This window comes from Bufo gargarizans, chromosome 1 (assembly GCF_014858855.1).
Source record: "Bufo gargarizans isolate SCDJY-AF-19 chromosome 1, ASM1485885v1, whole genome shotgun sequence".
Taxonomy (NCBI): Eukaryota; Metazoa; Chordata; class Amphibia; order Anura; family Bufonidae; genus Bufo; species Bufo gargarizans.
The window spans coordinates 411,181,317-411,207,294 of NC_058080.1; the positions used below are offsets into that span (position 1 = coordinate 411,181,317).

The following is a 25,978-nucleotide window of genomic DNA, read 5'->3' on the forward strand; positions in this document are numbered from 1 at the left end:
AACCGGAAGTGACGCGACCGCGAACCGGAAGTGACAGGGCGGAACGGAGAAAGCCTGCATGAAGCGACCGTCCTCAGGGGGAGGTCGCGTGGGAAGATATAGCCAGCAGCCCCGCCCACAAATACAGGCTGTAACCAGCCTTAATACTAGTCATTGAGGCATTATTTTTGTTCAGTTATACAGCATGGCCATGCTCGTTATTGCGGAGGTGCTTCTAATCAAGTGTGCGATCCAGCCCAGACGCGTTTCGGAAACTCTCCTTCCCTTCATCAGTGGTACCGCACTACCTGTTTGCCTCTGCCTTTTATTTCCAAGATCAGCACCAATCTATGGATAACTGGATTTCCTTTTGGATGGAAGATCATATGCGTTTTTTGTGCGTCTCTCATGCGTCTTTTTTTTTGGCATATTTGTGTTTTTTGCAACATATATTCATTAAGTCCTCCTGAGCATTTTGTATAGAAAAAAATCTAATATTCGAGATTGCATGTAGAAGTTATTGGTATTTCAAGTAGGTAGAAACTACCTATACCCGCAATTTTCCAATTTTATGTGAATTTTATTTCATTTTATGCTATATAAGAATTTGACTTTATGATGTTTAATTAAACAGTTTTACTACTAAAGACCAAATGTAGAGTGCTCACCCAATGCTTTGGTTCTTTTTATAATATACTTTCTAACATAGAATGTATATTATAGTGCATTTGTATTGTGCAGTAGTTGTGTGCGTTTCTGCTGCGTTACCACAGCTACACAGTGACAAACGCTATTGGAACAAATAACTTCTACTGGTGTGATATTCCAGTTGGCCCCCCCCAAAAAAATTTGATTGAAGCAGGGCTGTGATATACCAATAATATACTTTCTATATAGTGCATTTGGGTAGTGCAGCATTTGTTTGCGGTTCTGTAGCGTTACCGCAGCTACACAGAGTGACAAACACTATTGGAACAAATAATTTCTACCAGTTGCCAGTCCAAAAAAAGTGATTGAGGCAGGGGTGTGATATACCTTCTTCCACAAATACTGCTCTTCTGTAGGGACTTTTGTCACAGGGTAATTTTAAAAATGACAGGCGGAGGAAGAGGCAGGCCATTCCGCAGGGGTAGTAGGGGTCAAGCATGTGCACCAGGCAGGAGCTTAAGTGGGAAGTTGCAGAAGGTGCGTGCAATTACGTCAAAGGACGCAACAGACTTGGTTGAGTGGCTCATTCAGCCTTCCGCTTCTGCACCTTCCTCATCCTCTCTATCTACACCCTCTTCACTCTCTGCTGTGTGCACCCCAAAAGACGCCACCACCACCATATCCCCTCTGCTCAAGTAAGAGGAATTATTTTCCCATCCATTCCAAGACCTTACTGATGCACAGCCATTCTTGGCATCAGATCAGGAAGAGGAGGCATCAACGGTCGCCACCCAGCAGTCTGACGACAGTACCCAGATCAGCCCAAGTAGGGTGGTCCCCTCTGTTGCTGCATACTCAGAGATCTCTAACGTCAGTGATTGTGAAGGTGACGATAGAGATCACGTGGGTGCCCACAAGAGAGGAAGAGGAGGGGAGTTCAGAGGGAGAAACGGAGCATCAGATAGGGAGGAGAAGCCGGCAGAACATACAGTGCACAGGAGGCAAAAAGCAGACTGCTAATGTATCTGGAACGAGCCATTCACCATGCACGGTCACATCTGGTGCACCCAGGATGCCGGCGCACGGGTCCGCAGTGTTTATTTATTTATTAACGTGTCAGCTGCTGACAATAGAGTTGCCATCCGCAGCCTGTGCTGTCAACGTATAAGTCGTGGTAAGCCCAACAGTCACCTTGGGATGAACGCCTTAATGCGGCACCTGGCCTCCCATCACCGAGCCCAGTGGGAGCAACACCATCAGAACCCGCAAAGCCACACTCGACGCTCCACACCCTGCCTTTTCTCCATCTCCTCCCATTTGTCCTCCACTCCACCTTCCACCGTGCCGTTGTCACATTCATCTGGCAAAAGGCAGGCTTACGTGGCCCAAATGTTAGAGCATAAAAAGATGATTATGCTGGATAACTCTTTTCCAACGGCTGACTGTCGGAACTGCTAGTCTGCCAACTACTGCCATATAAACCGGTGGACTTGGAGGCCTATAGAAAATTTGTGGCCATTGGCACACCGCAATGGAAGGTCCCCGGAAAGAAATATTTCTCCCAGAAGGGCATCCCAGAGCTATATGGGCACGTTCAGCGGCAAGTGAATATATCTCTGGCACACAGTGTCGGTGCCAAGATACATCTGACCACAGACACGTGGTCTAGCAAACACAGGCATGGAAGGTACATAACTTACTGCCCATTGGGTGAACCTTCTGACGGCCGTCAAGCATGCAACCCGTGGCACCAGTGTTGATTTGGTGTTCCCACCATGGATTGCATGCAGGCCTGCCTCTACTTCTCCTCCTCCTACTCCATCATCCGTCTCCTCAGCGTACTCCTTTTCCACTGCTACCGCCTCTTCCACTTTGCCCCCCAAGCTCCCCAGAACCTATTCGATGTGCCAGGGAGACGTTGTCATGCTGTGCTGCGGCTGTTGTGTCTGGAAGCCAAGAGCCACAGCGGTCACAGGCTGATCAGTGGCTAACCCTGCTCAATTTGACAGTTGGTAAAGTGGTGTGCGACAACGGTGCCAATCTGCTGAGCGCGCTGAAACAGGGCAAAATGACACACGTGCCGTGCATAGCACACATCCTGAACTTAGTCGTGCAGCGATTCGTTGCCAAATACCCTGGGGTCCGGGACGTCTTGCGTCAGGCCAGGAAAATCTCTGCCAATTTTAGAAGATCTCCCACGGCCATGGCTCGCCTTGCTGACGTTCAGCGGCGACATCACCTGCCCGTCAGACATCCGATGTGTGACTGCCCAAAGCGCTGGAACTCCACCTTGTATATGCTTGATAACTGCACGTTTCTGCTAGAGCAGCCCAACGATGCCCCCTGAAGAAGCGAGGCGAAATGCGCGTCGGGTTGGTGCCATCATCCTCTCTCCTCTCCTGGTTAGTATTAGGAGCTTCATGCTCTCCCTTTCATCCATTGCCCCTTGTCTTATGGTTGCATGTATGTCAGTAAACTGTTAAGGTATTGGGACTCTTTTGTATAGACCCCATACTAACTTTTATGCAGCGGTAGTACTATGGGCAGGATGAAATGACGACATGGAGGTCAAGTATTGAGTTGCCTACTTCCTGCGTTGTTATATATGTATATTACATTGGTATCGCAGTACTGTAGGTGTTCAATCTCCTTGACAGCGCCCATAGGAGTTAATAGTATTGTAGGAGGGAGGGTGGTTGTTATACTTGTCGCAGTACACTTCTGCACTGCTGCCACTATATGCAATTGTAATTTGCTGTATCATGTACTTATTTATTCTCTTAATTAATAAAGATAGAGTTATACTATATTGTGTGTTATCTAAGAAGTTATCTAGAATCAACAAAGCGGTAACAGGGCCTCTCCCGTTTTAAAACTCATCCAATAACAGGGCATCTTAAAGTCCTGTATTGTTATTTATCGTCACTACCTCCCCGAGTCGGGAGTGGGTAATTGACGCGCCCCCCCTCCATTCATTCGATTCCTCCACTTTAATAACTTGTTCCACATTTCAGCCATTGACCTCCCTTGGATGTGGTATCCATTTCTCAGGCTCCGTCTCCGGCATGGAACCCCGATTCTCCGTTACCACCATTGTAGGCGCATAAAAGAACATTGAAAGTTTGTAGGGAAGATATGCAATTGGATCGTGGCTGTCACGGGGACGTGCGACATCGTGGAGCATTATGTGTGCACCCGCCTTCACGTACTGACTGATGGGTCTGCCCCCTTCAACTTCTGGGTCTTGAAATTGGGAACATGGCCTGAGCTTGTTCTTTATGCCTTGGAGGTGCTGGCCTTCCCTGCAGCCAGTGTATTGTCTGAACGTTTGTTTTGCATGACAGGGGGGTTATCACAGACAAGCGCAGCCGCCTGTCCACAGCCAATGTGGACAAGGTCACGTTCATTAAAATTAACCAGGCAGGGATCCCACAGGACTTGTCCGTACCTTGTGCAGAATAGACATGTATACTGACCTCACCCAGCCATTGTTGTACTCCAGCGCACTCTCTCTTTGTTTTATTTTTTATATTTCCCAATATTTGGGGGTCTACCCAAATTTAAACAAAAAAAATAAAAAATAAATAAAGTGTTGGCTAACTCCTCCTCCTCCACTGCCGCTTCCACCTACACCTCCACATACAACGCCTCCTCAACCTCCTACTCCATATGGACCTCCTCCTCCTAGATCTAGATTAATTTTTCATTTTTAAGTATTTTATGTTATTTGAAGTCATTTCCCTATCCACATTTGTTTGCAGAGCACTTGCCATGCTTTTAACCACATTTTGCTGCCTTTTGCAGCCCTCTAGTCTTTTACATGACTTTTTTAGAGCTATTTTAGTGCTCCAAAGTTCGGGTCCCCATTGCCTTCAATGGGTTTCGGTTTCAAGTTCGGGTCCCCGAAATCAAACTTTCGCGAAGTTCGGCCGAACCCGGCGGACCCGAACATCCAGGTGTCCGCTAAACTCTAATTATTACGTGTAACTCTTTCAGGGCAAGAATGCAAGAAAAACAGCAATACTGGATTTGCCTTTCTACAGTGTAAATTTTACAACATTCTTTTGCGTAATATACTGTAGGTTATTACTTTTGCACAATAAAACCACTTTAAAAAATGGTTTTGCATCTCTACATCCCAAGACTTATATCCTTTTTATTTTTCTTTATAAGGAACTGTGTGAGGGCTTGATTTTTGTGACTTGTAATTTTCACTGGTATCATTTTATTGATAGCTTGTAATTGATTTTTTTTTTGGTGTTCGATATGCAAAAATGTCTGCCTTTTTTTATTTTATTTAATAATCCTAAAGATAGCATAAACGTAGGCAAACTGTCTAGACCTGCACCAGATTTATCACAGTGGCACAGGCTGGATGATAAATCTGGTGCAGGGGCAGACACTTTTCTCTGACTCTATAACAACTATTGGTTGGCTTACTTTGAAGTAGATTTTTAAGCCAGATTCTGGCTAAATTTTGGTGCCAAAATGGCACATAATAGGCCCTTCACCCTTTCCCATGAATCTGTCCCTGTCCACTAAGCCCTGCCCCCTTGTCATGTATTTGGTAAAAAATGTAGAAACAAAGAAATCTGTCTGCAAAGATTGATGCATATTATAGCAGACATTAATAGAGTAAATCTAGGCCACTGTGCCTCTTAAAGTGTTGGTAAGAAATACATCTATTTTCGGTTGAATTTACAAAAATGTAAAAGCTTGACATTCATTAGGTCGGCAGATTTATTTTGTTAAATTGAAGGAAAGATGCCACATGTTACATATGTAAATATGCCCTTCATTTTCAGTAACCACTACCACGGTAGAGCCATGGATAGCTTGACCCTAACCATACTAACCCAGAAATTTTATTAGGCGACTTAAATGTTAGCTGAATATACCGTACAAGTTTTAATTTAAAGGTGATCTCCCACATTTGGGTTTTTCTAACAAGTAGAGATAATGAATTACATGAATGTGTCTTAGATGTCATTATGGGACTCTCTATAGGACCTTTGCTATGCAGCTGGAATGCTTTCAGGATCATTAAAGATGAATTTAGCATGCACCTGAAATTGGATGATATAACTTCCAAATGCCGAAGTTCAGTTCATTCAAGTAATTATGAAAAAAATATGTGCAGCAGTATCTTGGGTAATAAGTAGTGCAACTCAGCTTCTGCCACACAACTGGTGAAGCCTTAAATTCTGTAGTGTAGCCTAGTCCTTAAATGGGTTGTGCAAGATTAGCTTTTTTAGTCAACTCCTCCACTTGGCTGGACCTGTAAAAGTTGTGCCACTGGGCTCCCTCTCTGTAAACATCCAGTTTGACATTGGCAGCAGCCAATCAATGGCCATGGCAATGTCAAAGTAAATGTTTTCAGCATGGGAGCCCAGCAGAGCTGGAAGAGAAGGAGCAGGGAGCCAGCACCAGGGAGCAGGTAAGTAAGCTTCTCTTTATAGGTCCGGCCAAGAGGTTGCCAAAACCCTCCCCATTTTTGCAAAACCCATTTAATACATGAATTAAACTGATTAACAGCCATAGAAATTTACCTGATGGAGGCACTGCATCATTATACATGGATATCACACCACAGACAGCAATTCTTCCAAAATCCTTCATTTGTGGTAGTGCAGCATCAGAAAATTTCCCACCAACCTACAGAGCAAAGAACAAAATGTATTGGTTTAATATATTGTGTATTTGTATTCACATTTATTGTTTGTCCCACATAAAATTGACATTGCTACTTCATTCTTCAATGTTCTTAGTTATTCAAAACTAATCTAATTCATCCATAAGGTCTCACTGATATATGCACCCTCAGATATAGGAGATGATAGCTACAGGTTACATCATTACATAGAACTCCCAGAACAGTACAGACATTATTCAGCAGCTAACAGTAAATATTATATAGCATGCAAGTACTTTATTCACATCTATACTAGCCCAATACTTCTCTATGATATTCCATACTGTACTTTTGCGCGATTCTGAGTGAAACAGAATTATGGAGCCAAATTTGTTATCTCTAGGGGTATTATATGGGGAGTAGTGATGAGCGGAAGGGGCAATATTCGAATTTGCGATATTTCGCGAATATTTGGGCGATTATTCGCCATATATTTGAGAATTCGCGAATTTGTCATCTCCAGGCATTATTTTCTTGATTGCGCATTTTCGCATGAAAATTTGCATGAGCTGGTATTTAAAAAAAACAAATATTCGCGATTACGATTATATTTTGCGATATTCTAAATATTCGCGAATTCTCGAAGTGCCGATATTCGCGATTAAAATTCGCAATTCGAATATTCGTGATCAACACTAATGGGGAGCAGTTAGTTTCCACCCACCAGCTTATATCCAACTGAGATTTAGAGATATAGCCGGCAAAAGAGAAAGCTTCTAAAATATGCCAGATAAAAGTCATACTATGGTCAGATATAGCGTCATCATTCATGTACACATATGCACATTTTATTCTAAATTCGAGTGGCTTAGTTTCCCCCCTGCCTCCCCAATACAAGAGAGCGCAAAACTCACATTCTCAAAATAGCAGTCATAGCCTTCTGGAGACGCCTTCTTCAGGGCTTCTTCGAAAGAACTCACTGTTTTATAGTTAAAAGCTTCATCAAAGCCAATTTCTTTTAAATATTGGATTTTGTCATCTGAACCAGCAGATCCAACTACCTTACAGCCCTAAGGAGAAATACAAAAATTGCATATGACATTTTGATATGGGACGGGCCCACTCTCCACTTTTAGACAACCTTCAGAATAAAAGGAACAAAACACTTTGGGGTAGATTTATCAAACTGGTGTAGAGTACAACAGGTTTAGTTGCCCATAGCAAGCAATCAGATTCCACCTTTCATTTTCCAAATAAGCTATGAAAAATGAAAGGTGGAATCTGATTGCTTGCTATGGGCAACTAAGCCAGTTAAATTTTTATTTATTTTTTTTACACACACGACAAGGAGATAAGACTTAGTGGAAAGGGGTGGATCTTTGTGGGAAAGGGCAGGGCTTAAAATGCACAATTTTGCATAAAAAAAAAAAATACAATTTGGCATCTGAAAAGCCAACCATTAGTTGATATAGAGTCAGAGTAGCTAGTCCTGCTCCACATTTATCATCCTGCTGGAGCCCCTGTGATAAATCTTGTGCAGGGTAAGACAGCCTGACTAAGCTTACGCCATCTTTAGGATTAGTAAATTTGGCCACTGTGTGAGATCCTTAACTGTCCAGAATATAGCACCCAGCCAGAAAGAAATAAAGGCTCTGACTTACTGTTCTAGCACAGCCAGTACACTTTAAGGACACCAACACCCTATTGAAGAGCTCACTCCTGTGCTTAAAAGGTTTTTCCAAGTTTTTTTTTTTTTAGCTGATGGCCTATCCTTTGGATTATCTGATCAGTGGGGATCCAACACTCTGGACCCCTGTCGATGCTGTTTGAAAAGGCACCAGCACTCCCAGTAGCCCCATCACATTCTCGCAGCTTTCTCTAGGCCATATATCACGTTCATTGGTCATATGGCCAAGGTGCTGCTTAGCCTCATTAAAATGAATGTGGCTGAGCTGAGATAACAAGCACAGCCACTATACAATGGGTGGTGCTGTGCTTGTTGAACTGAGAGAAGGCCTCAGCGCTACTGGGAGCACTGCTGCCTTCTCATGCAACAGATCCGTGGGGGTCCCAGGTGTCAGACCCCCACCGACTAGATACTAATGACCTATCCAGAGGTACAGTATTAGAACGAAGTCATATGCGAATAGACTTCGGATGTTTCATCCGAAGTAGATTTGTTGATCCCTAGTCATTAGTAAAAAAAAAGTCTTGTAAAACACCTTTAATCATGTGCTTGCCCTTGGATGACATTACTATAATGACTTTGGTTTTTAGGCTGGCCACTTCCATACCTCAGCCTGTTCACCACCCTGAGGTTTAAAAAATTGAGCAAAGCTGGGACAGTTTATAAAATATATGCCATGCAACATGTAACACTTTCTTATCTAAAAATTTGCCTCAATTAATTTTTGTATTTTTTTTATTATTATCAATCATTAACCTCTCTACAGAACACAGAATCCAACATTTCAAACAGGTGATATCACAGATCCAGAGTCAATTAAGAAAAAAAAACATACAAAGAACAAAGGTGATACATCCCTCTCTTATTGCATAAACTTAATTTCTTCCAATTAAAGACAACTTTTTAGGGCATTCATATAACGCTAAACATTTAAGGATTTTCTGACAAATTGCATTTATAAACTATTTGGGACATAAAAATGTGCCATCAATAGTGACATTACATGATCGTGGCAACTTATTGCTGCCAGTTAAGGTTACTCATCAAAAGAGGTCAAGCAACAGTGTTTGGTCACAACAATGTTACAGTAAGTTGTCTGTGATGCTTGCAATGTGAATAGCATTAAAGGGGTTGGTCCATCTCACTCTTTGGTGGCATATCACTAGGATAAGCCACCAATGTCCAATAGATGCGAGTCCTATCTCTGGGACCAGCACCTATCTCTAGATTGGGGCCTGCAAAGTGAAGGAGAGTGCACTGCACATGAGACATGCTCTCCATTCACTTTTATGGAAGTTCTAAAAAGAACCGAGTATTCTTGGCTATTTCTGGAACTCCCATAGAAGCAAATTAAGAGTGCACAGTGCAGACACAGCAACCTCTACAGGAGTTCCGGAAATAACTGAGTCGGCGCACGGCTATTTTTGGTACTCCCATAGAAGTGAATGGTGGCCGCACTTGTGCAATGCACCCTCCTTCCCGTTGGCGGCGCTGTTCTAGAGATACAGGTCGCAGAGGTGGGACCCGCACGAATCGGACATTGGTGACATATCCTACTGATATGCCATCAAAATGTGAGATGGCCCAACGCCTTTAACTATTAACTAAAGGACAGTAAAACAAAATACCATCTTAAATTTTACCAGGTTTGGAAGAAAGTCATCTGAAATGCACTATGAAATAAATTAAGTTTTAATGAAAAACAGTGGGTTAGCTTTCACATTTACTTACTTTTATCTTGGCGATCTGTCCTACAACTGATCCGACTGCTCCAGCAGCACTATTGACAAGAACTACTTCCCCTTCCTTAGGATTGCAGATTTCCAAAAGGCCAAAATATGCAGTTAAACTATTAAAATACAGAATAGTGTTGATAAATCACAAAGTCTAAAACACACCAGTGGCACAGTCAGGGTCGGACTGGAAACTTAAAGTGGCCCTGGAAAAAATACTAAAAGTGGCACAGTTTTGGAGTCGGGTCCAAATTGATGGAAGGCAGGGCCAGCAATACCATATTGTGGCACATTATACCACCACCACAGAGCCAAATACCATAGTCCATCACAAAATACTGCCCGCAGCACAAAATACATCGCCAAAGACTTCCACTGGCTGGCCATGAGGAGGGCTCAGACGGCCCCCTAAGCGTCAGCCCACTGGGAAATTTCCCTGTAAAGTCTATGGCCAATCCACCCCTAGGCACAGTACAAGCAGCGCGGGTGGGGAGTGTTATATGTGGAGAGTTGCAAGCAAAGTGCTGCCTTCCCTGGCATAAAACACTAACTAGCTATAAACTTGACATATACGGTACACTACATATTCTTTTATCACATGCCCCATTGATATTTAATACGACCTATGCCCTCTACACTGTTACAGATAAAATCCGTAAATCTCAAATAGTATTATATAAGAGCTGCTGCTGGCACATGCTGAATGGATAATAGGGAGAATCTGTAAATAAGCAGCCGGCAGGGGATTTCCTGCATATTATGATCATTGTTGGACTTGCAGGCCATGAAAAAGGTTTAAAGTATCACGTTTTTCAAAGTTTGCTTACACACAAGTCAGGGGCGTACATAGAAATCATTGGGCCCTATAGCAAGAGTCTGAAATGGGCCCCCAGCCTGGCCCACTACCACCTTTTGCCCATCTCACTAACTGACCTGGCTCCTCCCCCACCACGCCCTCTTTTTCCAGTGGATAGGGGATAACTTCAAACAACCGGACTACCCCTTTAAAGCAGGGTATACGGGGTGCAGGGTCCATATATTAAAGGTATATGGAGTACAGCAGTGTATACGGGGTGCAGGGTCCAAGTATAAAGGTATATAGGGTACAGCAGTGCCCTCAGCATGTTTGTCACTACTTTATTCCGCCTTTAGAAAGGCTAGCACAAATAACCTGTCAGGTTCCCTTTAAAATTCCCTCAAAACCAAAACTGCCCTGTGTAAACCAGATCAAATCAACATTAAATAAAAGCTTACCCAGGCATGCCTACTGTTCCGAGAGCCAGTGATCTGGGCAGAGATCCAGGCCATTCAGAAGGCAGTGGACGCAGATCTTTGCCGTTAGATATAAAGTGTGTTGTCCAGCCAGAGTTTCCAACATAATATCCACCCTCTGCGAATGCTGAATTTTTGCTTTCTATTATCCTAAATTAAAAAAAGTTTAAAGTTTTTAAAACAAGCTCCTGTTAACATAATTTAGGATACCAGGAACACTTTTTTTTTTTTACAATTTTATTAATGAATGCTACTGTATAAACGGTTTCTAAATATTTTGGGTAGAAAAGATGAAGTAGACAAAGTACAGTATTTTTTGCCCTATAAGACGCACCAAACGGTGTGTTTTTGGTGGGTTTTGAACTAATGGGGGATCTGTTGATGGCACTTTTATGATGAGGGGCATCTGTGGATGGCACTTTTATGATGAGGGGCATCTGTGGATGGCACTATTATGGGGAGGGGGATCTGTGGATGGCACTGCTATATATATATGTGTCATCCACAGATTCCCCCCCATAACATTGTCCCCCAATACACTGGGCCCCGCCGCTCACCAGTATTTCTAAACAGTAATCCTTAGCCTCTTAATAACTAACTAAAGTTGCGCTCTCCCCTGTATCAGCACTTACTAACGAGCATCCGGAGCAGGCAGAGCGGCTGGCAGCGTAAACGTCACTCACGGACGTTGCGCGCCTGCTTCATTCATAAAAGTGGGAGGAGCAGGCGTGCAATGTCAGTGAGTGACGTAACGCTGCCAGCCGCTCTGCCTGCTCTGGATGCTCGCAGACCGCGATGTGCAGCATTTGCCCCATAAGACGCAGGGGCATTTCCCCCCACTTTTACAACTGTACATTTATGATTACTCTAATGTTACAGGTCTTTAAAAATGAACAACCATGTCTAGAATAATGCAAAATGTTGTACGATTCATAGTTAGCCAATTTCAATACTACTACTACTACTTAGAGTTGAGTGGACACCTGGATGTTAGGGTTCGGCCGAACTTCACAAAAAAAGGTTCGAGATCGGGACCCGAACTTGACCCCGAACTTTTGAGCACTCAAATGGCTCTAAAAAGGTCATGGAAAGGGCTAGAGGGCATGGCAAGTGCTCTGCAAACAAATGTGGATAGGGAAATGACTTTAAATAACATAAAATACGTAAAAATAAAAAATATTAATCTTGATCTAGGAGGACGGGGTCCATATGGAGTAGGAGGTGGTGAATGTGGTGGTGTAGGTGGAAGTGGGGGTAGCCTACACTTTTTTTTAACTCCTTAAGGACACAGCCTTATTTCACCTTAAGGACCAGGCCATTTTTTGCAAATCTGACCAGTGTCACTTAAATGGTGATAACTTTAAAAAGCTTTGACTTATCCAGGCCATTCTGAGATTTTTTCATCACATATTGTACTTCATGACACTGGTAAAATGAAGTAAAAAAAACAAACATTTTTATTAATTAAAAAATAAAATAATTTCCAAAAATGTGAAGAAAAATGGCTAATTTCCAAGTTTCAATTTCTCTACTTCTATAATACATAGTAATACCTCCAAACATAGTTATTACTTTACATTCCCCATATGTCTACTTCACGTTTGCATCATTTTGGGAATGATATTTTATATTTTGTGGATGTTACAAGGCTTAGAAGTTTGGAAGCAAATCTTGAAATTTTTCAGAAATTAAAAAAAATAAAAAAATTTTAGGGACCAGTTCAGGTCTGAAGTCACTTTGTGAGGCTTATATAATAATAGAAACCACCCAAAGATTACCCCATTCTAGAAACTACACCCCTCAAGGTATTCAAAACTGATTTTACAAACTGTTGCACAAGAGTTATTGGCAAATGGGGATGAAATTTGAAAATGTCATTTTTTGCCACATTTTCCATTTTAACCCATTTTTTCCACTAACAAAGCAAGGGTTAACTGCCAAACAAGACTGTATCTTTATTGCCCTGACTCTGCCGTTTACAGAAACACCCCATATGTGTCCGTACACTACTGTACGGCCACACAGCGGGGCGTAGAGCACAAGGTTTTTGGAGGGCTGATTTTTATGGACTGGTTTATTTACACCGTGTCCTGTTTCAACCGCCCTGATGCACCCCTGGAGTAGAAACTCCCTAAAAGTGACCCCATTTTGGAAACTACGGGATAAGGTGGCGGTTTTGTTAGGATTATTTTTAGGGTACATATGATTTTTGGTTGCTCTATATTACATTTTTGTGAGGCAAGGTTACCAAAAATAAAAATTCTGAAATTTCATCTCCATTTGCCATTAACTGTTGAGGAACACCTAAAGGGCTAATAAAGTTTGTAAAATCAGTTTTGAATACCTTAAGGGGTTTAGTTTCTTAGATGGGTCACTTTTGTGGAGTTTTTACTCTAGGGGGGCATCAGGGGGGCTTCAAAAGGGACATGGTGTTAATAAAAAAAGGCCATCAAAATCGGCCTTCCAGAAACCATGTCAGTCCTTTCCTTTTGCGGCCTCACTTTTACTGATACAGCAGTTTACGACCACAAATGTGGCGTTTCTGTAAACTGCAGTATCAGGGTAATAAATATTAACTTTTGTTTGGTTGTTAACCCTTGCTTAGTTACCAGAAAAAACGGATTGAAATGGAAAAGTGCCAAAAATAGCTGTTTTGGCACTTTTTTTTACCATGTTAATCTGGCGAGTTAGGTCATGGGGTATTTTTATAGAGGAGATTCTTACGGACGCGGCAATACCTAAAGTCTTTTTAGACTATATTATTCTTTTTGATGCAAAAAAAATAATGTTTTTGTATCTCTAAAGTCTAAGAGTCTTTATTTTTATTTTTTTGCCGATTATTTTATGTAGGGGCTAATTTTTTTGCGGGATGAGAGAACTTTTTTTGGCCCTATTTTGGGGGCTATAGGACTTTTTGATCTCTTGCTATTAAAAGTTTTGTTGGTTAAGGTGACAAAAAAAAAAATAATAATAATAATTTCACACTTTTTTTTGGACCATGTTATTCTGGGGGGTTAGGTCATGGGTATTTTTTAGAGAGGAGATTATTACCGACGCAGCGATACCCAATTTGTATACTTTTTTGAAAATTATTTTAGTTTTTTTGGGTGTCTCAAGTCTGTGAACCAGTTTTTTTATCCAATGTCAGTGGCTAAATTGGGATATAAATTTAGTACTCCATTGAAGTGTGATACTCCCTGAAGCAACCGTCAATACAGAGGCCCGGATGATCGGGGCACGTGTCGCACTGAGTAGTGGTGTCCTTCCGTATCCCCCACCTGTGACACACACTGCACTTTTTTTGGGTTCGTCCCTTCTTTCTAGTATGGGGGACCACACCTGAAAAGTGTTGGCCAGGGACGATCCGGGCGCCTCCAGTTACCGAGGTACTCCGGCCTGCTCTTTCCCGGTCCGAAAAGATCAGGGCCTTGAGGACTGCCTCATAGAACTGAAGGAATGTCCCTGTGTTGCCAGCGCTTCGGGATAGTACAAAAGAGTTGTACAAGGCAACCTGCACCGGGTTTTGCGCATGGCATTATATGGCTTGAGGACTTGATCAGAGTGATCAACTCCTCCCATATACCAATTGTAGTCGACGATACAATCGGGCTTGAGGACCGTTGCCGCGGTACCTCGCACAGGTACAGGGGTGATGCCGTTACCATTAATTGTGGACAGTACAAGGACATCCCTCTTGTCCTTATATCTGACCAGCGACAGGTTTTCACTGGTAAGGGCACGGGTCGCACCCCTGGGGATAGGTACCTGGAGGGGGTGGGCAGGGAGGCCGTGTTGATTTTTCCGCACGGTACCACAAGCGGACGTGGATCTGTCGGCAAGGGACTGGAACAAGGGGATACTAGTATAAAGGTTATCCACGTAAAAGGTGGTAACCCTTATCTAGCAGTGGGTACATAAGGTCCCACACAAGTTTCCCGCTAACACCCAGAGTGGGGGGACATTCTGGGGGTTGAATACGGGAATCTCGCCCCTCGTATACACTAAACTTGTAAGTGTACCCTGAGGTACTCTCACAAAGCTTGTATAGCTTCAGTCATACCTCGCCCGTAGGCAGGATCACCTTGGGGGGGACCTGCTGCATTATCTGAATAATGCAGACATTTCCGGATGGCCTCAAACCGGGAGCGTGTCATGGCCGTACTGTAAAGTGGGGCCTGGTAGAGGACGTCCCCACTCCAGTAATGCCTGACACTAGGTTTCTTGACCAGGCCCATATGCAGCACGAGGCCCCCAAAATGTCCTCATCTCGGCTGCACTGACCGGCGTCCAGCCACCGGACCTGGCCAAAAAGGAGCCCGGGTGTTGAGCAACGAACTGTTGGGCGTACAGATTTACCAGTAGGTCAGATTTACCAGTAGGTCACTGAAAAAATTGCTAAAAAAAAAAAGTCATATTCAGTGTAGCCCACTGTGGAAATCTGGATTCCCGATTGGCCTACAAAATCAGGAATCACGGGCTCATATCGCTCTGGGGTACACCAGACAGGTTCACCGGCAGGGTGCTCCAGTGGATTTAACTGGTGGGCCGGAAAACTAGTACGAGCCCCAGAGCTGCCCGTACTAGTGTGGGCCACAGGGTCCCTAGCATGGCGGTCACCTTGCTCCGCCTGGCGGCGTCTCCGCCGCCTTGGGGGCTCATCATCGCTAGATGATGTGGACCCCAGACACCCTACTTAGGGTGATGCAACCAAACTTTTTTTTACCACACAGGGCATGTCCTTAAGTACCAGGACATAAGGGCGTACCTATGTCCGGAAGAGGTTAAATTAGGGTACACCCCAAAACATTGGGAAATATAACCTGTGATAACCCTCTCCAGTCGTGCTAAACAAACGTTCAGACAATACACTGGCTGCAGGGCAGGCCAGCACCTCCAAGGCGTAAAGGGCAAGCTTAGGCTATGTGCCCAATTTGGAGACCCAGAAGTTGAAGGGGGCAGACCCATCAGTCAGTACGTGTAGGCGTGTGCACACATACTGCTCCACCATGTCGCACATCTCAGTGATGTCCACGATCCAATTGGATATCTGCTCTATCAACTTTCGATGTTCTTTTTTGCGCCTACCATGTTGATCACAGTTAGCGGCGAATCAGGGTTCCACGCCGAAGAGGGAGCGTGAGAAAGATACCACATCCAAGGAAGGTCAGTGGCTCCAATGTGATCGAGCTCAAATGTGGGACAAGCTATTAAAGAGAAAGGATCGAATGAAGGGGCCAATTAAAGACGAATTTTAGAAATTTAAGTCCCTGTCACCTATGCAGAGCAGGGGTTTTTCATTGGCAAAAATAGTTTAAATGTCACCCACCAATGGAACAGACGATTTTTGAAAATTTCGGGCCCCGTCAACTATGCAGAGCAGAGGTTTATTGACTGCAAAACTGGTAAAATGTCACCCACCAATTGAACAGACGATTTTACAAAAATTAGGTCCCTGTCACCTATTTAGAGCAGGGTTTTGTATACAGCAAAACATGGGTTAATGCAGTGCTTCTCAAATAGTGGGGCGCGCCCCCCAGGGGGGCACCAGGCTCCGTAAAGGGGGGCTCATTCAGGGCCGGCCTTTGGGGTGTGCGTTATGCGGCAGGGAGATGAGCGCTTCCATTGTGGAAGCGCTCATCTCCCTTCCTCTGATCAGAGGCCGGCGCAGGCGCTGGACGCGATGTACGGAGCGGGGGCCGGGAGAGGGACTGGAAGGAGGAGCTGGGGGCCGGCAATAGCGGTGGGGTCACTGTACTATAGCCCCGCCCCACCGCTCCCTCCGGTATACTAAATGTATTATTGAATTAAAAGTTATTAAACATGCCCCCCTCACTCCTAATAGTACCGTATATCCGAATTTCTTCTGTATAATGCCGGCAGGTGGGCCGGGTGGCCGGCGCGTCCCTCAGTGATGTCACGTGCCTGCGCCGCCTGCTTTATGAATGATTCATTAGGGTACACCCCAAAAGAGTGGGAAATATCGAAAGTACAACAATTAGCAATTGCGCTGTAGTATAACAATGACTGGGTAAGGCCGGTATACATGTCTATTCTGCACAAGGTACGGACAAGTCCTGTGGGATCCATGCCTGGTTTATTTTAATGAACGTGAGCTTGTCCACATTGGCTGTGGACAGGCGGCTGCGCTTGTCTGTGATAACGCCCCCTGCCGTGCTAAACACACGTTCAGACAATACACTGGCTGCAGGGCAGGCCAGCACCTGCAAGGTGTAAAGGGCAAGCTCAGGCCATATGCCCAATTTGGAGACCGAGAAGTTGAAGGGGGCAGACCAGTCATTCAGTACGTGTAGGCGTGTGCACACATACTGCTCCACCATGTTGCTCAAATGCTGACTCCTGCTAAGACGTTCCATATCAGCTGGTGGTGCTTGTTGTTGTAGCGTGCTGACAAAGCTTTTCCACATTTTGGCTATGCTAACCCTGCCTTCTGAGGTGCTGGGAGGTGCCCCAGCTGCATTTGTGACCTCTTCCTCCTCCTCTGCCTTCGCCTTGTGCTTCCACTGTCAGGTGGGAATGCCACCAGCAGCGCGACTATCAGCGTACTCTTGTACTCGCGCATCTTACGATCACGCTTCAGTGACGGAATTAAGGACGGTACGTTGTCCTTGTAACGCGGATCCAGCAGCGTGGCCACCCAGTAATCAGCACAAGTTAGAATTTGGGCAACTCAGCGGTCGTTGCGCTGCAGCATGTATTCGCTCATGTGTGCCAGGCTGCCCAGAGGGAACGTGTCCCCTGTATCCCCCCAGCTACACACCAGTGATGTCATTGAGCTGGTTTAGTTGCCACCCTGCTGTGAACATGGTTCCTCCTCCTCCATCTCCATCTCCTCCTCCTCCTCATGCTCCACCTCGTCATCCTCCAGAACTGTGCCCTGGCTGGACAATTGTGTACCTTGGGTTTGTGGGTGCAGGAACCCACCCTCGGAGCCACTTGTGAATGACTGGCCGGAAACCCTATGAAATGATCCCTATTCCTCCTCCTCCTGCTGTGCCACATCCTCTTCCATCATCGCCAGAAGCGTTTTTTCAAGGAGGCATAGAAGTGGGATAGTAATGCTGAGAACGGTGTTATCAGCACTGGCCATGTTGGTGGAGTACTCGAAACAGCGCAACAGGGAACACAGGTCTCACATGGAGGCCCAGTTATTGGTGGTGAAGTGGTGCTGTTCCGCAGAGTGACTCACCCGTGCGTGCTGCAGCTGAAACTCCACTATCACCTGCTGCTGTTTGCACAGTCTGGCCAGCATGTGAAAGGTGGGGTTCCACCATGTGGGCACATCGCATATGAGGCGGTGAGCTAGAAGGCCGAAGTTACGCTGCAGCGCTGACAGGCGAGCAGCAGCAGGGCGAGAACGCCAGAAGCGCGCACAGACTGCACACACTTATTGTGCACGACGTACTGTGGGACAGCCACCATCATAAGGCTTTTAAAACTCTGTCTCCATCAGACTGAATGACAGCATTTCAAAGGCCAGCAATTTTGAAATGCTGGCATTCAGGGCCAGGGAACGCGGGTGGGTAAGGGGGTACTTCCTCTTCCGCTCCAGTGTTTGGGAGATGGAGAGGTGAATGCTTCTGTGGGACATTGTGGAGATGCTTGGTGACCCAGGTGTTTGTGTTGCTGGCAGATCCTCTGTTTGAGGGGTGGCAGGTTCCACTGTCACTCCAGAGGTGGATGAAGAGGCCGAGACTGCAGCAGAAGAGGAAGCAGGAGGAGCCAGAGACCTTTCTTGGTTTTTGAGGAGTCTACTCCACTGCAGCTCGTGCTTTGCACTTAGATGCCTGGTCATGCAGGTTGTGCTCAAGTTTACAACGTTTATGCCTCGCTTCAGGCTCTGATTGCACAGATTGCAAACCACTCGTGTCTTATCGTTAGCACATTGGTTGAAGAACTGCCATGCCAGGGAACTCCTTGGAGCTGGCTTTGATGTGCTCGGTCCCTTGATGCTGGTGGCTCTGTGCGACCACCGCCTCTTCCTACGAACTAGACAGGTCACTCACATGACCTTGATGCCATGTGGGGTTGAGGACCTAATCGTCCTCCACGTCATCCTTCACCCAGTCTTCAACCCTGCCCTCCTTGTCGGTCTGCACACTGCAGAAAGCCACAGCAGTTGGCACCTGTGTTTCGTCATCATCCGAGACGTGCTGCGGTGGTCCTCCCATGTACCCATCTTGAAACAAGTGGTTGGGCATCGGTGCACTCAATCTCTTCCACTTCTGGTGCAGGGCTATGTGGATGGCCCTGGGAAACCCTGCTAGCAGAGTCTTTAAAAAGCAGAAGAGACTGCTGCATGACTTGGGGCTCAGACTGCTTGGCTGATTTGCAAGGGGGTGAGGTGAAAGACTGATGGACATCGGCTGCAGGCAACTCTGATCTTTCAGCAGGAGACAATCTAAAGGAACTGGAAGCACTGTCAGCCACCCATTCTACTATCGCCTGTACTTGTTCTGGCCTCACCATTCGCAGAGCCGCATTTGGCCTGACCAAATACCGCTGAAGGTTCTGTCACCTACTCGCACTTGAGGAAGGTGTTTCACTTGTGTGTGTAGCTGGCACAGATCGACCACATTCTCTCCCCAGGGTAGGTCATCATTATTAGTGTTGGGCGCGAATATTCGAATATCAGCACTTCGAGAATTTGCGATTATTTAGAATATAGGGATATATATTCGTAATTTCGAATATTCTAGATTTTTTTTCATAAGTAACCTCACTGCTTCTTGCTTGTGGGCCAATGAGAAGGCTGCAATGTCCTTGTTTGAGCTTAGCAACATCCCTAGCAACCAATAGGAAAGTTGCCTACTCCTTACTATATAAGAACCTCCCCAGCAGCCATTTTCTACAGTTTTTTAAAGTTCTGAGAGAGACAGCAGTGTCATTGCTATGCTCTGTGCTTTACAGATAGTTAGTGGGAAATAGTCAGTGTAGGTTATATCCGGATATTGTGTAGCTGTTGCAGTGCAGTGTATTAGGTAGTGTGATAGGTTCTGCTGTCCATACATACATGTAGACCTGCTAAAATGTGAATTTTCACGTATTGCGGCAAAATATTTGCATCATTAGTGCCGATTAGCGCATATAAAGCCATTTTTAATGTTCTGCTGTGCCAACCATTTTCTCCAGTCTCAGGAAACTTCTAGCAGCTTGGAAAAATGTAGCAAAAGTGACCTACGCCTGTATTTTACTCGCATTACCCAAATATTGCACTGCAGATTTTTTTAAATCAAGAAAATAATCTCGAATTCGCAAATATATGACGAATTTTTGTGAAATATTGCGAAATCGAATATATACCCCTGACGCTCATCACTAATCATTATCTCATTGTCAGGGGTCCGAGTTCCGGCACCTCGGCTGACTAGTTTATTCAGGGAGCCGCTGTGCTCACTGGAGCTTTGGTGAGCTAATCCGGCTCCTGGCATCTTTTAAAGCACCGCTAAGTACATCGTACAGAGTCTTTGCTTGACGTTGCACCTCAGCCCTATTCACATCAATGGGGCTGAGCTGCAATTAGGCTGATGTTACAGATCACATGGCCTCTTCTAGCGGCTGATCAGCAGGGGTTTCCAAGTGTCGGACTCCTGCAGATCTGATATTTATGACCTATCCTGAGGATAGGTCATCAATATAAAATTACCAGACAACCCCTTTTGGATGACAGAAGAGGAGCTTGAGAACTAGCAGGATCTGCAACTAAAAAGATGAAAAGAAGAACACCACGTAAGTATTCTTTTTGTTACCCAGTTCATGTGATTTTTTTTTCTTGAGATGGAGGGTTTCTTTAATTAATTACTTTTTTACTGTACAGTATCAAACATATTAAACGTATATTCTCCTTAGTTAACAGAAGAAAAATGAATAGGAATCTGGTAACCTGCTGTCTGACAACCCAAGACCCATCTGTCCTGAAAGCCATGGATTATATATATTACCTGGCAACTTGGGATCCCATCATTACATCCCCTTCTTTCATAGTCCGGCTACTATACGGCCTGTAAGATATGAAAGAATTAGGTTAGTGCTGCTTGCATGTCATCATGAGTATTCACAAAATATTGTTTTACCCTTCAAAAATGCCCATTTCTGTGGTATTTAACAATAAAATCTGACAAAAAGAAAATATGTATTACCAGTTTCTTCAGATTCAGAAATTAATAATTTTAAACAGTTTTATTAGTTTATTATCAGCCGTGTCTTTGGTTATTTAGTATGTTGTCTATTTGTAACACTATCATCCACAGTGTATTATGCCATACAAAGGGATGTAGCGAGTCATAACAGCACCTTCTGTACGCTCACTAAACTTCCACCCCTATCTTAAATGCTAAATCAGATGTACATTAATTATTATAACCGGAGGCATCTGCTGTCTAAAATCTCAAACGCTGCCCCCCCCGACATGTTTTGCCAGGGGGTACTGTCACACCAGCGTTTTTATTTTCCAGCATAGAGTTCCGTCACAGGGGCTCAATACCGGAAAAGAACGGATCAGTTTTATCCCCATGGATTCTGAATGGAGAGAAATAATTAATGTACATCTGATTTAGCATTTAAGATCGGGGTGGAAGTTTAGTGAGCGCACAGAAGGTGCTGTTATGACTCGCTACATCCCATTGTATGGCATAATACACTGTGGATGATAGTGTTACAAATAGACGACATACAAAATAACCAAAGACACGGCTGATAATAAACTAATAAAACTGTTTTATTAGTCAGTAGATAATTTACATTGAGGAATAAAAGTTATGTTTTAAATTGAATAATAGCATATGGGATAAAAAGTCTTTGTTGGTCTCATGGACCATTTGAAAATAATTTAAGTCATATATTGACCAAGTATTCCTGGCTTTAGCTCAAAAAACTGCTGCGTCTTAAACAACCCTTAACCCCTTCAATCCAGGAGGATTTTTTGTTGAGCGTTTTTTACTCTAGGCCAGTGATGGCTAACCTTGGCACCCCAGCTGTGGTGAAACTACGACTCCCAGCATGCTCCATTTATTTCTACAGAGTTCTGAGAGCAGCCAAGCAAGGGGGGCATCTTGGGAGTTGTAGTGCCAAGGTTAGCCATCACTGCTCTAGGCCTTCCCGAAAACATAAAAGTTTTTTTTTTTTTCCATTCACATAGCCATATTTAGGCTTGGTTTTTGCAGGACAAGTCGTACATTTTAATGATACCATTTACTGTTGCATACAATGTAGTGGGAAGCTGGAAAATATTTCAAATAGGGTGAATTGAAAAAAAATATTCAAAATTCTGCCACAGTTTTATGGGTTTCATTTTTTTATTTTTATTCCCCGAGTGGTAAGCTAACCGGTCCCCTTCATTCTCCAGTTCAATACAATTACTGTGATACCACATTTGTATAGTTTTTATTTTAATCTCTGAGGCTCCTTTCACACTTGCGCTCGTCGGTCCGTTCGTGAGCTCCGTTTGAAGGGGCTCACGAGCGGACCCAAACACCTCCGTCCAGCCCTGATACAGTCTGAATGGAGCGGATCCGCTCAGACTGCATCAGTCTGGCGGCGTTCAGCCTCCGCTCCGCTCGCCTCCGCACGGACAGGCGGACAGCTGAACGCTGCTTGCAGCGTTCAGCTGTCCGCCTGGCCGTGCGGAGGCGAGCGGATCCGTTCAGACTTACAATGTAAGTCAATGGGAACGGATCCGCTTGAAGATGCCACAATATGGCTCAATCTTCAAGCGGATCCGTCCCCCATTGACTTTACATTGAAAGTCTGAACGGATCCGCTCAGGCTGCTTTCACACTTAGATTTTTTTCTAAGTTATTAATGCAGACGGATCCGTACTGAACGGAGCCTCCGTCTGCATTAATATGATCGGATCCGTTCAGAACGGATCCGATCAAACGCTAGTGTGAAAGTAGCCTAAAAAAGAACAAACTTTTTTTTGGGGGGGGCTAGTTTTTATTTCTTTTTGCAACCCCCGCAACTTTACTTTTATGTCTAGGGAGCTGTTTGAGGGCTCATTTTCTGCCGAATGATCTGTACTTTCCAATTATGTCATTGGGTTGTGTAGGACTTTTTAATCAGTTTGTATTTTTTGGGAGGTGAAGCAATGAAAACAACAAACTGCCCTTCACTGTAATGCCGTAGCCATGTTGGTTACTGGCATTACAGTGATTGGCTGACCGGAACGCGATATAGCACCCGATGACACGTGTTCGGCTCAGTGTTAGTCAGGAAGAGCTGTGCTGAAGAAGGGACAGATAGTGTAGGGAGTGAATTTTTCTTTTTTTTTTCATTCGAAAAACTTGTCAGAGACCCAAAAGTCCTTTAAAGGACTATTGTGTGTGGCAGCAGCAATATATTTTTAGCGCAACCTTTACAGACCCAAAAGCCCTTTTAAGGGCTGTTGTGTATGGCAGTAATATATATTTTTAGCGCATACTGCGCTAAATAGCGTACAATAGTTAGGCCGCTGCTATCTGCGCTACATCTCCTGTGTAACGTGTGCGCATCCCCAAAATATCTGCGACATCCAGTGTCCTTTTTCCGTAGACAGTGTGCGCTGCGGACAGTGACATTAGCTGCGCTACATCTCCTGTGTAACGTGTGCACATCCAAAATACTTGTGAAATTCCCTGTAATTTTATATTAGCCACTGCTGACATCAGCGACATTATCTGCAGTATTTCTCCTTTGTAACGATTTCACATCCCAAATAAATGTACGTTTTTTGCACATACACTTACAAATCCTACTCTACTGTACGTGTGACATACTTTCAAGCATATATAACATTTAATATGAAGAAGGCAAACAGTAAGGGACAGGGAAGTGGCCGTGATGCCAAGGGGTAGGTGTTCCGCAGTCCGGCGCTTTTTTTTTTAGGAAAGTGCAGACAACAAAATAATTTTTATTTTGTACCTGTGCCATACAAAAATGCGCAGGGACGTGAACACTAGCAACCTCACCACCACCAGCATAATCCACCACATGGCATCAAAGCACCCTAATAGGTGGGCCGAACGCCTGGGTGCACAATCTGTGTCTGCGGGTCACACCACTGCCTCCTTTTCCCCTGTATTACATGCTGGCCAATCCCCTGTCGAAGGCACAGGCCCGGATGCCTCCTGCCCTGCACCTGAACTTTTGCAAGCACCATCAGAAACCACATCAACTTCCGTGTCCCAACGTACAAATGTCCTTACCCCAGGCATTTGAACGCAAGCGCAAATACCCAGCCACCCACAGCACTAAATTTGCAACTTTCCAAATTACTGGCCCTGGAAATGTTGCCATTTAGGCTTTTGGACACTAAAGACCTTCCTCAGCCTGATGTCGGCGGTCGTCCCTCGTTACGCAGTCCCCAGCCACCATTTTTCACGGTGTGCCATGCCCGCCTTACACCAGCATGTGTCCCCTAACATCACCCGTGCCCTGACCAATGCAGTTACTGGGAAGGTCCACTTAACCACTGACACATGGACAAGTGCTTTTGGCCAGGGACACTACATTTCCCTGACAGCACACTGGGTGAACGTTGTGGAGGCCGGGAGCGAGTCCAGAGGCGGCTCTTCCATTAGGCCACTTAGGCCCCTGCCTAAGGCCTCGCGCTGGGGGGGCCCTGCTCTGGCTCCCACCCGACACCGCCGCAAGCACTTGCGCCAGCGTCCTTAGGTCAAAACATTCCAGGCTTGAGCCAATGCCCCGAATGCTATTCCCCACCCCCCTTGTACTTGTCCATTAATCCGCTAGGCGGTCATAAATTCAGTCACTTCAGCGCAACCCAGTAGTGCGGTGCATAATCCCGAGACCCGGGGAAAAGGGGGGGAATTTCATAATATGAAGCAGTGTGGGGGGCAAATTACTTAATGGGGGCAGTGTGGGGGGGGGGGGCAAATTACATAATGTGACTATGAGGAGCACTATTATTTCTTCAGGATAGTATTTGGGGGTATTGGGGAGTACAGCGAGCAGCGGAATAACACTGTGGGGACTCCAGGTTGGGGGATGATGATAGAAAAGTGAGGACACAGATGTCTGTGTGTCACACTCAGCAGAGACGGGGCGGCTGAGAGAAGTTGTACAGATCGAATGGAGAAGATCTACATCAGAGGAGAAGTCACCTGGCGACCCTTGATCTAAAACAAGGCCTGGATTGCCCCTGACTTCTCTACTCCACTAGAGGAAGGCACTGTAAATGTGTTGTTTATAATGTACTGAATACACTGTATTCCCATGCACCCCTTCCACCACAAACAAGGGTATATGGTTCAATCTTCCTTTTCTCGTCCTCCTCTTCCATCATATCAACATGCTTATTATCCTGACCTCACTCCTAATATTGTAGAGGGTCAGCTCACTTGCTGGCCCTCACCTACAATCTTTTAGAGGGTCAGCTCACCAGCAGGCACTCGCCCATAATTTTTTCAATCGTTACCTCAGCAGCAGGCACTCCCTCATAATGTTTTAGATGGTCAGCTCAGCAGCAGGCCCACACCCATAATGTTTTAGAGGGTCACCAGCAGGCCATCAATCAATTTCTCAAGGCTGTTTATGATGTCCTCCTTTATGTGTAATAAAAGGGTGTATTTGAGTGCCGGTTCCATGTAATTTTTGGAAGACCTTTCACTTAGTGCATAGGCTTTATGAGTGTAGGAGTCCCACTTAACTGAACAATTGTACCACAATGTAAAGGAGGCCCTCCTTTATGTGATATACAGGTTGTAGCGGAGTGCCTTTTCCGTGTAATTTTTGTCAGCACTTGCCCTTTAGATACAAGTAAATATACAGGAAAGAATGTTTCCTAACAATTCTTCCTCCAAGATCGATTTTATCTTCGGTTTGGTGTGTATTATTGTCAGTCTGTAAAAGTGGCTTACTACTCGGACAACATCGTTCCCAGCAGTGACCTGGGAGTCCAAGATGCATCCTGACATCCTCCTCATGCTGTTCCCGAACCATTTCAGTGGTGTTTCCATCAATTTCTGACCTTTTCCTATGAACCAGGCACCCTCCCCTCTTCAGAGCAGGGGG

General features: G+C 44.8%; 1 protein-coding gene across 4 annotated transcripts in view; it reads right to left on the reverse strand.

Moving 5' to 3' along the window:
- Nucleotides 1–25,978, reverse strand: part of LOC122921419 (prostaglandin reductase 1-like) — a 62,045-nt gene that overhangs the window by 17,871 nt on the left and 18,196 nt on the right. For all 4 annotated transcript variants that reach the window (XM_044271407.1, XM_044271421.1, XM_044271400.1 and 1 more), the window contains exons 4-8: nt 20,911–20,970; nt 10,934–11,101; nt 9,678–9,795; nt 7,174–7,329; nt 6,177–6,282 (exon numbers count right to left, since the gene is read on the reverse strand). In XM_044271407.1, coding sequence (XP_044127342.1) covers nt 6,177–6,282; nt 7,174–7,329; nt 9,678–9,795; nt 10,934–11,101; nt 20,911–20,970 — 608 coding nt within the window. The remainder of the gene's footprint in view (nt 1–6,176; nt 6,283–7,173; nt 7,330–9,677; nt 9,796–10,933; nt 11,102–20,910; nt 20,971–25,978) is intronic.